Raw genomic sequence first — 12,476 nt, forward strand, 5'->3', positions numbered from 1 at the left:
GTACTGCACATTGTTTGATAGAAAAACAACTAAAACTCCTAAAATGTGCTTAAGTCACACTTAACTGGCTTTCTCACACTCTTGCATCTTAGAAAATTCTGCTGTGATGGAATTAAAGTAGAAAATCAAGGGGATATTGTGGTTATACATCTAAATTGCCCTTTGCTGAAGTGTTACTCTTGAAAGATCCACTGGATGGCACTACAACAGAGATATCTAACCCTCGTTTATTCTCCCACTGAGGCAAAAAGAAAGGACTTTGATGTCAAAGCTTTTTATTAAGTTCTGATAAAAAACAAAAGTTTAACCTGTGAACAAACACCAAGGTGTACTCATATGACATTTATATCGACTGTAATCTCTTTAAACCTTAGAAAAAAACACACCTGGAAGAAGTGGGTCCTCTATACAGAGCATGGATGGCCTGTATCCATTCATCATGGCCTTCATGATCTCCTCTTTGGCTATGTATGCGCCTCCATTTTTGATCCGGATCCCTGTTTTCAAGTAGTTGAAATGGCGGCCATACAACTCAAAGAACTCGATCAGCAACACGCCCAAATTCTCATTTGGATTTCTGGCATCAATACGAGGATGGAGCTGAAGAACCAGAAGAGTGGATTAGTGTTTAAGTCACGTATTACTGTGCATTAGTAAAGATTAGCATTATCATCTGTGTACAACACTGGGTGTACTGCTAATGATTTCACTATGAGTCCTGTAAGTATTATAACTATCAGTATCTCTAATGCCATCATAAACATGTATACTGGGACACAGCACTGCTGAGTTTACCTGTAGGAAGCTGATGACCATGAGGATGAGGCTGTAAGAGCTTATTCCCCCAGTGAAGACCTCATTCAGATCTCTCTGCAGCAGAAACTGCTTCAGCACAAAGATCAGGTAAGGCAGCACGGGGTACATCTAAAATGGAAAAAGAGCCATATGAGAATGGTTGATTCGGTCAAACCCTGGATTAGGAATGGGACGAGAGCGATGCAGAGAATCCTATAAAAGGCAGATTTGAATTTAACTCTGGTTTCTTTGAATGTCTGAGGAGAAGAGGGGATTACCGTTGAGATGAAAAGAGTTCACTAAGTTCAAAACGAGACTGAACTACTTCCAGAATGAAAAGACAAACTGATTTTAAATCAAGCCAGAGGAGGAAAGGAATATTCTGACTTAATTTGCTGGATTCACTATTTAGTGTTTGGAAATTTGATTTGAGGGCCATCACTGCTCCCTGATTGAATTTATATGTCAGAATTCGATTCAACAACTATTACAGTATAATGGCTCATAAGAATATCAGCATCTCCTGGTAGAATGGCTAACTAGCGTCTGTGGACATTCTGAAAGTCACAACCATTGCAAAGACCTCCACAGTCTGCTCTAAACTCAACTTCTCTGTTTGTAGTTCCTCCCAGCATAGTAACAGAACCAGACCAGCCCACAGAGTTCCTCAGTCCCACATGCTGATAATCTCAGAGTTTAAAAGCTGAGTTAGGGACTACTGTCAAAGACAGTGGCTAGGAATCACACACCTCGCTGGAGGTGAGTGGGTCCCTGAATGAGCAACTTACTGTTTGACCTTTCACCTAACCCCATAAATGATGGGACATTTTCACAGGTTACTGGGAACATCACCATGACTCAGTATTTCAGCCGAGTCAACAAACTTTTACTCCTTATGTGTAAAAGAATCAGAAAACTGTGCTCTTTCTTGTTATTCTCTGCAGGTTAAAGCAGGTGAAAAAATAATAGTTATGTTTACAGCAGTGAGGTTGGCGGGGTTTGGCTTCTCAGAACAGGTTGGATCACAGCATGCCTCCAGCCGATGGCCAGAGAACGACATTACATGGAAAGGATGAAGAAATCAATAACGTTACACTCTTCTGTAGAAAACAGATGAGTTCTTTGTAAAAAAGGCAGGTGGCAGAATTACAGGGTTTACAGTAACTGTTGTAGAGTAAATTTGAGAAATTCATTTCAACTTATTATCACTAAACCTACGTTTTTGTCTTTAAAAAGGGTGAAAATCAAATAGCTAAAAACTATCTTAACTGTCATATTTCCAGAGGGAAATGCTGCACAGCATTTATGGTCTCTGCCAGGATATGAACTTTGACTGAGCTTCTTAACCACAGAAGTAACTATAGCGTCCTTTTTTATTTGACTGGCTTCCTTTTAAAGCACAGGTGTCAAACTTAAGGCCCGGGGGCTAAATCCAGCCTGTGGAACAGTTAATCCGGCCCACAAGATGGTCTCATATTTCTGTTCTAACTGTCCCATCAGTCTGAGGTCGGCAGATTTCCTCAAGTATAAAAATGTGAACTTATCCTGATGGTTCAAAAAATATTTGTTACGTCATAAAATCTGAAAAAGTAAGGAGTAAAAATATTTAGATAAGAAGTCAGGAATGTGGGAAAAGAAATTAATTTGTGTTTTAATATTAGATTTTCAATTTAGCATCTCACACTCAGGACTCAAACCTAGGATTTTGACTTTTAATTTCATACTTTGAGCATTTCAATTCATAATCTTATCCTCATATCATATTTTGAGCTTTAAGATTCATAATTCTAATTTTTTAAAGGTACAGTGTGTAGAAGTTGGCAGCATTTCGCCGAACAGAAACGGTGTACATGGGATATAATGTTTATATATCTATGTTAAGTATGTTAAAATAAGTGCACAATCATCCCCTTTAAACTTTCGTTTTCTTTTTACAAAATTAGAAAAAAAGCTTTATAAATTTACAGTACCGCGGGTCGCCCTCACGGACGCTGCCATATTGAACCACCATGTTGTCTACGGCAATGTTTTGGAGACAGAAAGAGCGAAACACGATTTTTAAATACGAACCTGCCCGCCGGTCCTGAAATCTACCTGGAAGGCAGGTGGAGAAGAAGACTGACCTATAATCTATAAAAATTATGGTTACAAAAAGGAATGAATAAACCCTCACCTCGTCACTGCTGTAAATGATGTCCGGCTCACGATCCTTTTTGGTCTTCACAGGCTCTCATCGCCTAGTGATGTGACGTTTTGGTAACAGATCGGCTCGTTCTAAAATCTGAACGATAGATGTCGCTAAAATGCCAAATTCTACACATTGTCCCTTTAAGTGATGTTTTGACCTTTTTACCTAATTTCTTTGCATTTTACCTCATATTTTCAACTCCAGACTTTGACTTCATAATCCCATAGTTTGACCTTTTAGACTCACAATTTAAAATTTTCAATCATATTTTGACTTTTAATTTCATGATGACAAATTTTATTTCATATTTTGACCTTTAAACTCATTATTTGACTTTCTTTCTAATATATTTGCCTTTAAAAATATTATTTCTAAATTTCAATTTCATGTTTTGACCTTTGACCTTTGAACTAATAATTTTACTTTTCTCAGAATGTGAGCCTTTAAACTTATCTTTTTACATTTTTAAATGTACGCACAAAGCAAAAATAAATATTTTATGCCTTAATATCTGTTAAAAACATTACCCAACATTCCTAGACCCTTTCTGCAAAAAGTTTGGATAATTGTTGTTCATATTACATCCCAACGATGTGGGAAAAGAGCACGTTTTTCTTTAAGTCTAAAAATGCTATAACTACTATAACTCATTTACAGGCCCTCTGTAATAAACCTCCTCAATGTTTTGGTTTTAGAGCATTTTTAAAGGAGTGGATGAAGAGCAGGTAGAGATGAGCACTCTGATGGCTGTTCTTTTGTGTCTGCCAGTAACTGCTTGTTTAACCTGTATAGTGTTTTTTTTTTAAACATCTGGGGGTAATACCATATACCTGGGTACATTTCTGGAAAGGTTTAATAGTATTAAAAATGAATTTTCTATACAGTAAGTTAAAAGGGTGGGGGGCTTTGGAATGGGAATTGACAGTTTAACTCTGGCTGATGAGCTCCTAACAGTGTGAGAGCAAATCTTCACCAGTAAAGCTGCAGTGAGAGTTTTAAAAGATGCTTTTAAGAAGTATGAAGAATACTGAGGTATCTCTCTGCATGGGAACCTGACATATGAGGATTAGCTTTAAAACAACCTTTTCACACCCATGCATTACCATCATCAACTATCCCTGATGCTGAGAGTGGCTGTCAGCTCTCATGTTGTGACACGTACTCCTCCAGAACTTCGATACAAAAAATGTAACAACAAAAACGAAGGACAAAAGCCAAAACCTGGCAGCATGCTGGAACATCAGCACCTGGAATTCCAACCACAGCTGTGACGAAAACCGGCAGCGATCCACCTTCAGCAGGAATTCTGTCATAGCCACAGGGTGGGTTGCCCCTGCACTGAGTAGATCTGGCAACCAGTCACACAGACCCCGATGAATGTAAGAGGAGATTATACTGTGCTAGGTTGCTTTGGGTTTGTTCCAACTTCACTTTGGAAATGAGAGCAGCCAATAAAAGATTGGAGTGAAGTGCGATGTCTTAAACTGCTGGCTCACCTATTTCTCAAAGGGGATTTCCAAAGTTTTGAGTCTAAAGCCCACTGTAAAATGGGAATTATGCGACTCCTCTGGTGTTTTTTTATTTAAAGGTTCAACATAACCCTCCCCTGCACTCTAGACTTGTAATGAGCTTTCTGGCTGAATTCCATTTATTCTGAAGATTTCACAAACCTGATTTTCAGATGCATCAGCAAAAAGGTGTGGCATGATTTCTTCATGTAATACGACTACTATAATCAAATCTAAAACACAGATAACAGCACAGGACGACACAGATGCTCACCTTTACATAATCTTTGATGAAGCTCGCTGCCTTTACTCCAGTCTCCACGTTAAAACTGATGTCCACCTTCACCTCAGTCTCTTGGTCTGTCAGTTTGATGATTGGCACCTTAAAGGAGAAAAAGGGTTAAAAATTTATTAGAAATTAGAAACTCTTACTGTCTGACAAACCAAAGGAAGAAAACACCTTCGCAAACTGACAGTCTTCAAGAAGAAATGTAAAACTGAAAATTCAGTCATTAACAGCTGATTAACTTGTCAGGCAGTGGTTTGCATGGTCGCGTGCACACCCTTCAGGATAACTGTGTATGCTACTATGCTACTACACCACTGTAGCTAGCTAGTGTAGCTACAGCACCCAAGCCATACAACACCAAGTGCAAAGCAAAGCGTGGGATGCAGTGGTGTAAAGCATGCTGCCACTGGACTCTAGAGCAGTGGAGACGCCTTCTCTGGAGTGACCAATCGCGCTTCTCCATCTGGCAATCTGATGGACCAGTCTGGGTTTGGTGGTTGCCAGGAGAACAGTACTTGTCTGACTGCATTGTGCTAAGTGTAAAGTTTGGTGGAGGGGGGATTATGGTGTGGGCTTGTTTTTCAGGAGCTGGGCTTGGCCCCTTAGTTCCAGTCAAAGGAACTCTGAATGCTTCAGCATACCAAGAGATTCTGGACAATTCCATGCTCCCAACTTTGTGGGAACAGTTTGGGGATGGCCCCTTCCTGTTCCAACATGACTGTGCACCAGTGCACAAAGCAAGGTCCATAAAGACATGGATGAGAGAGTTTGGTGTGGATCAACTTGACTGGCCTGCACAGAGTCCTGACCTCAACCCCATAGAACACCTTTGGGATGAATTAGAGCGGAGACTGAGAACCAGGCCTTCTGGTCCAACATCAGTGTGTGACCTCACAAATGTGCTTCTGGAAGAATGGTTAAAAATTCCCATAAACACACTCCTAAACCTTGTGGAAAGCCTTCCCAGAAGAGTTGAAGCTGTTATAGCTGCAAAGGGTGGACCGATGTCATATTAAACCATAGGGTTTAATATCCCTATGAATCAATAGGGATTAAGAATGGGATGTCACTGAAGTTCATATGAGAGTCAAGGCAGGTGAGTGAATACTTTTGGCAATATATTGTACATTATCATAGATTAACAGAAGTAATGACCAATCGACAGGCAGTGTGTTACACCCAAGCAGATGAAGATGCTACCGAGGGTCTTCTTCTCCTCTCATATTTCCGTGGAGATTAAAGAGTCTATGAGCCAAAGCTCTAGAAGTCCAGAGGAGTCTTATGGATGTTAAAAGAACTGCCAAATTTAGCTTTGGCTTCGAACTGGTCCACAATTTACTGAGGCTGCAATATTTGCCATTTTCTGCCAACTGCAATTGAGGGTCACAAAATTATACTGTTCTATTCTATTGTTCTTCTATTGTTTTTTCAATGCAACTCCAAAAAGAACTCTCAGACTCTGGGTACTTGGCTTGAAATAAAACAGGTGAAATATGATATCAATATCTGATGTGTGATGATAAACATTAATGACTATGAAAAATATTGTTAAAAACAGCTGATTTCAGTAGTTAGACTATTTCTTCGGACATTGTTGTGTGTTGACTTCTTATCGTCTCACACACTCCTCCCTCTCACCTCTTAATTCACACAGTGGCATGTCTCCCCCCTCTCTTCTTGTAGTATGTGCCAATGCTTCTCCTGCTTTAAAACTCATGGTGCCAGAACTCATGTATGACCTAATGGACCCAACAGCAGACTGACGCTGTAGCTGTGGGTGCCTGCTTTTCATGAGTGTGGACTTTCTTTACTGATAAGATCGATAGATCGATAGATAGACAGTTTATAGTCACTGCATAGTAAAAACACAACATTGGCAGTCTCCTCCGTAGCATCAAACACAGTCGTCCAAGCAGTGGTTAGAAATCTGCAGCCCCATGTCGTCCATCCCACTGGCGAGGCACCAGCGTGAAAGCTGCTCGGTACGGCAGGTTTGTGTGGGTGATGCTGAACAGACAGTGTCCAGGGTGTGAAGGGTCCATCAGGATCCTGGAGGCCCGCTTGTGGAGACGACTCTGGTAGATGTCTTTAAGGGGAGGGCCAACAACCTTTTACCAGAGTCCGTTGTCTCGCTCTGTTTATGGTGCAGCCTACTAGCTAGGTCCTACATGGCTAGGTCCGGACTGTTTTCATGCAGCCAGGTCTCTGTTATTAGCGAGACACAGTCGTCCGAGTGGTGGTTAGAAATCTGCAGCTCTATGTCGTCCATCTTGTTGGAGAGGGAGCGGCTTCATGTATCATGATGAGGGTTTATTGGCATTTTAAAGGCTACAGCTCGAATTAAACAAACTTCCTTTTGCTCATGTGCTTCACATAAAATTCCCATGTTATATTTGGGTCAGTACTGTCCTTTATAGAGAGGCTAAAGTGCTTTGTGCAGGAGTGCTTGGGGCAAAAGGCAAAGCCTGTTTCTCTCTGAGCAAAACTAGTGGACGAGGTGAAATGAGAGCAGTGTATTCTGCAGAGCTTTTTTCTCTCTGCAATGATCTACCAAAGCGCATCCCGCTGTTTTCCCAAATCCGCCGCAGTTTGAAAGGAATGACACACTCTCTCACACACACATGCGAGCAATATGGAACAAACAGTAGAGGGAGGGGTCAGATAAAGATGATTAGACAGGTGGTGGGTATTAGGGGTTGAACTCCACAGATAGATTTGAAACAGCAAATCAAAGTCTTGAAGTGAAAAATCTGAATTTGAATTGTTATAAATACAAGTACAAAAGCAATAAAGGTGAGTATGTACCTCTGAAGGCTGCACGTCTTTTAGAGTTCATATGTACATTTATCCCATATTAAATCACAGCAGCACAGTCACTGTGTAAAAATGCTCTAATACAAGCCATGACCTAAAAATACAAAGCAGCTAAATGTTATTATGTTAAAATATAAACCTGACAAAAGCAAACCTCCATTTTATAATACTATTGTACTACTACTAAGACATTTATGTTAAAATCACTAAAATGTCACAGATCATCTAGCTGGAGCAGGTTAACATGAATAACTGAATTATAATAGAACATGCATGTATAAGTAACAGAGTCATCTAAGTCAAATTATTTATGAATAAAAGCAGCATCTTTGCCTCTTCTATTTGTTTGAGTCAAGTTACATGCAAGTATTTATGGAGTCTTGGTCAATTACCTTAAATTTACAGTACTTCTAGGCTTGGGCGTATCCACTTTTTACCACTGTCATACCCTCCCCAAATTTTACCGGGATATATGGTATTTTAAGGCAACTATTTAAAAAGCTGCACTCATTACATGGCACTGTCTTAATGACGGTAACTGAAGCAATACAGTGGCTGTCTTTAATACGCCTGTATATTGTATCACCGCCCATTCCTAAGTACTTGTGTGCTAAATTTACTTTATCATTCCACCACTTGGGTTAACAGAGGCCTGTGATTCAGCTTCTTTATGTCTGAAGTCTAATTTCCCTCGCCTCTATGATGTTAGCAGGAACAGATTTAGGACATGCCAGCACCATTACTGTTACCAGGGAGCTCCAATATGTGCAAGAAATAACGCCACAGTCTTTAATTGTTTGGTGATCTGGTTAAATAATGAACTTACATAAGACATTCCTACCATTATCAACACATTAAAGGTGACTCAACATTAAACGTGATGGTTGGCTACTGCTCAATGGGGTGACAGGATACCAAAATGAAGCATCGATATCTGTTCGGACTGAACGATTTTTTTCTCCAGTATTGCAATTGCGATTTGATATGCAATTATTCCTCAACTCTCTTTTATTCCTAAATAAAGCGCTGGACAACTATTTTAAGGTATTTAACTGATCATTTTGAATCATATTACAAATTGGAAATATATTTTTGCATTGAAACGTTTTTGTCATTTTCAAATTTAATAAGAAAAAAGTACAAAAATGAAGGTAGGATTTGTTATAGACTATTCTAAAAAAAATGGTGCTTGAATGATTGCATGATACGTCATGCATAACATCTCTGCTGCAAGAAGTTTAAAACTGCTATTTTGACTCATATTTCAGGTCAAAGAAATATTGCACCTTCTGCGATTTGAAAATTGCAGCAGGCCAAATCGAGATTTAATCTCATTTTCGATTAACTGCCCAGCCCTAAAATCTGTGTTGTAATTCAGTCTGGTAGGTATCAGGTGTGTCGGTACCAGTTTTTGATTTTCATCACTAGATACTGTACTCAGTATGCCATCAAAGATGGAGCCATGTCTGAGGTTTGTTGACATTTTAACATAAATGAGGATGAAAAAAGGCAGTGAAAAATATGAACTGATGAACTGTCTAGAGAAGGGATGAATAACATCTATCAAAATTAATGGAATTCTAACAACAGCTATGTTTTTTTAAGTACTCACATTTGTACTCTGTACTGGTGAGTACCCAAATGAAAGTACTCGTCCTTGGTCTGGAGAAAAGTGGTATGCACGCATCCCTTCTCTCTATGTTCAGGTGACTGAGAAAAAGATAAGCTACTGATAATAACACTACAGCAGAAACAATGAGGAGTGTGTATGTCTACTGGGTGTGTATGAGGAATGGAGAGGGGTGCAGGGGTTTGTGAGGGGGGCTGATTAATGTATAATTTTGAGGAAAAGGGGGGCCTAATACCAGAAACTGCATAGGACCTCACTTTGGCCAGAGGCGGGCAGTATATACATTCACTGTTTAGCCTGCGTATTTCATCATATATCAACTGTAAATTTTGCCCATATATACAAATAAATTAGTAGAGTTTTAGGCTGCACCAACAGACCTATGTCAGTTGAGGTCTTTTTCTGTATTCATCCCTGTTCTTTAAAGTTTAAGTGTTTTTAAGGAATAAACTTGATTTCTTTGGTCATTCAAAATGACTGCAATTTCTTGTCCGAAAAACATGTTTAAATATCATCAATATCAGTATTTGCAAAAATTAATCTGTAATATCGGCAAAACTCCAGTATCGTGCATCCTTAATGTAGGTAGGTAGCACAGAGGTAGAGTTGTACACTAAGCATCCTAAAGACGATACAGAATGACACTGGCTTAAACTCAGAGGGCTAGACTCAGTGAGTAGACTGGTTTTGTTGGGACTGTGTATTTTATGACTGGTAAGAAATGTATTACATTATAAATCTTTGAAAAGAACCTGCTTCATTCACTCCAAATTTCAGAAATGTTTCAAGAAGTTAGCTAACAATATTTTAAACAAATCTGATCATAGAACTTTAGTTAAAGGTTTTTGTGGATTGAGGTTACATGGGACTTTGAATAATCCTTTTAACATAGCCGTTCATTTTGATGATCATCTGTCGTCATAAATCACAGAGGCTTTATTCAAGAATCCATATGAGCACAGCTCGATGTGTGTCAGGAAATAGGAAGAGTTGTGAAGCATGCCCTGGTTCCCATTACTCACCGTTGCCTTGTCCAGCACTTTAATAGAGAAAGGCTCTGCCACATTATGCTTGCGTAGAGCCTGTTCCAGCTCTTGCAGCGGGGGGCGCTCCCACTTTCCAAACACCACGAGGTCAATGTCACTGAGAGAAATAAACAGAATATTAGGATAACGGAAGGCAAATCACATCAGGAAGCTATCTGACCAGTTAAATTCTCTTTGACTAAAATACTGCAGCCTTACCTTGTTGGGAGGTACAGCCCTGTGCTGAAGCTGCCAAATATTTGGACCTGGAAAAATAATGTTACAGAAATATGAAAAGAATTAACAAACTCTTTCAAAGAACGTGCAGAAATCTGTTTTTTTTTTTTGCTGCTAATGTGTGAAAAATTTAAAGGGTGGGGCACATGTTTTTCACAGTAACAACAACTCATTTGTCATGATGATGTACGGTTTATTTACAGTTTAAACAACAGGAAACTGGGTATTTCCGTGTTCCACCTCTGAGCCAGTAAACCCTGCCAAGTCAAGTAAGCTGCCAAATTAAGTATACAATAGTTAGGGAAAAATGCTGTGTTTGGGGGCTGCAAGTGAAAGCTCTCCAAAGGAAACAGAGTGGAATTCTTTCCCTTTCCATCTGGTGAATACAACAAGGCAACAGCACAAAGACAGGCTGGGATTAATAGTTCGAAATGAAAAAGAGGCTGGTACAAATCAGGGGCTTGATCCATTTACCTGACAGTCTGACTCACAGAGGAAGAGGGACTGGCAGCCAACAAATCACCATAGTGCATGGATTACATGATGAAGTAATGAGAGGGGTATTACACCAAGCTCACAATTCTGCAGAACACAACCAGCTGCAGGATCCTCCATCACTAATCCTAACCTTACTCAATGAGTACATAAAAAATAAGATTATTTTATTACTTCAAACTTTAATGTCTGTTTGACTCTTGGAGCTGTCAGTCCGATAATGGATTCACTGTTGACCCGCAATAACAAATGTAACAGTAGAAGATGCTGAATGAGCAGATCAAAAATGAAATCAAGATGTTTTGGCAAGAACCAGCTGCTCCAAGAAGTTCCAGGCTCAGAGGAAGAAATGTCCTGTTTGTATGCCATAACATGGCAACTTGGTACCTTCAGCAATTTCAGATTAAAGCAAAAAGAAAATGTGTATAACTGGTAAAATTAAAAAAAAAACTTTTAAGAAGAACAAATTCAAAAACTGAAACTGTCCCTTCAGCCCTGCACTTCAGCTTGCAACAGCTTTTTGCTTCACTTGCAAAGCAATTTTGGAGAGTGAGAAACGAGTGTGTAAAAATAAATATATTTTCTAATATTTAAAATTCCCTTCCAGGTTTTTGCAGATTCCCAGGCACTTGACTTTAATGTCAACTTTTATGCAGGGTAAAAAATTCACAACCATCTTCTAGAATTTATGAAGCCGTCTGGATGAGCTTTAAAAAAATAAGATGAACATTGAATGAGGTGGTGTTTTTTTACAATGACTGTCCTTCATTTATCTCTGTTTTTTTTTAAAAATACTGAATATCAACAGGATAACAATCTGAGCCCCTGGTTACATTTTGGCCTAACATCTGTCTTGGGCATTCACATATGTGGATCTAACAAGTCACCAACCGTTTTCAAATGCAGAGAAATTCTACATTTTATTGCTGGAACAGTTGTGGCTGTCATGATGAAGCCAACGTGTCAAGCATAACTTATTTATCGTTGCTGTAGAGATGCTGGTATCATGCAAAACAATACAACAAAATTGAGGTGGGAATGACTACAAGAGCTGCCCTTCTGCTGATGCGCCTCTTATGTTTTGTGCTGCTTACCTATGATGGACCAAAATTATACTCTGCCATTGGTACCGAGTTTAAATACCCATGCTCACACCTGCTGCTCACCTCTGCTTTTGGTAAGCAAGCCCAGAATGCCATCTGTAGCTTCCAGCGTAAACCAGGAAGGCCACTATTAACAGCTTTTCTCCCTCGTTACGTCAAATTCTTCATGAAAGCAGTGTTAATTTTGTCGACTAAAACGATGACTGAAAATGTTCGTTGACAGCCCTTTATTCATGACAAAAACTAGACTAAGACTAACAAAAATAGATCTGTGATGACTAAAACCAACAAAAAACTAAGTTTAGTTTTCCTCAAAATGACTAAAACTAGACTAAAATGTAATGTAGTTTTTTGGACATTCAAAATCTGTGATATTTCTCCACTGTGGGTAA

The 12,476-nt window shown here is 39.3% G+C and overlaps 1 protein-coding gene across 2 annotated transcripts in view; it reads right to left on the bottom strand.

Annotated features, from left to right (window-relative positions):
- Window positions 1-12,476, bottom strand: part of tent4a (terminal nucleotidyltransferase 4A) — a 30,798-nt gene that overhangs the window by 7,090 nt on the left and 11,232 nt on the right. For both annotated transcript variants that reach the window (XM_041808988.1, XM_041808987.1), the window contains exons 3-7: window positions 10,469-10,515; window positions 10,247-10,367; window positions 4,766-4,873; window positions 796-924; window positions 387-600 (exon numbers count right to left, since the gene is read on the bottom strand). In XM_041808988.1, coding sequence (XP_041664922.1) covers window positions 387-600; window positions 796-924; window positions 4,766-4,873; window positions 10,247-10,367; window positions 10,469-10,515 — 619 coding nt within the window. The remainder of the gene's footprint in view (window positions 1-386; window positions 601-795; window positions 925-4,765; window positions 4,874-10,246; window positions 10,368-10,468; window positions 10,516-12,476) is intronic.

This window comes from Cheilinus undulatus, linkage group 16 (genome assembly GCF_018320785.1).
Source record: "Cheilinus undulatus linkage group 16, ASM1832078v1, whole genome shotgun sequence".
Lineage (NCBI taxonomy): Eukaryota > Metazoa > Chordata > Actinopteri > Labriformes > Labridae > Cheilinus > Cheilinus undulatus.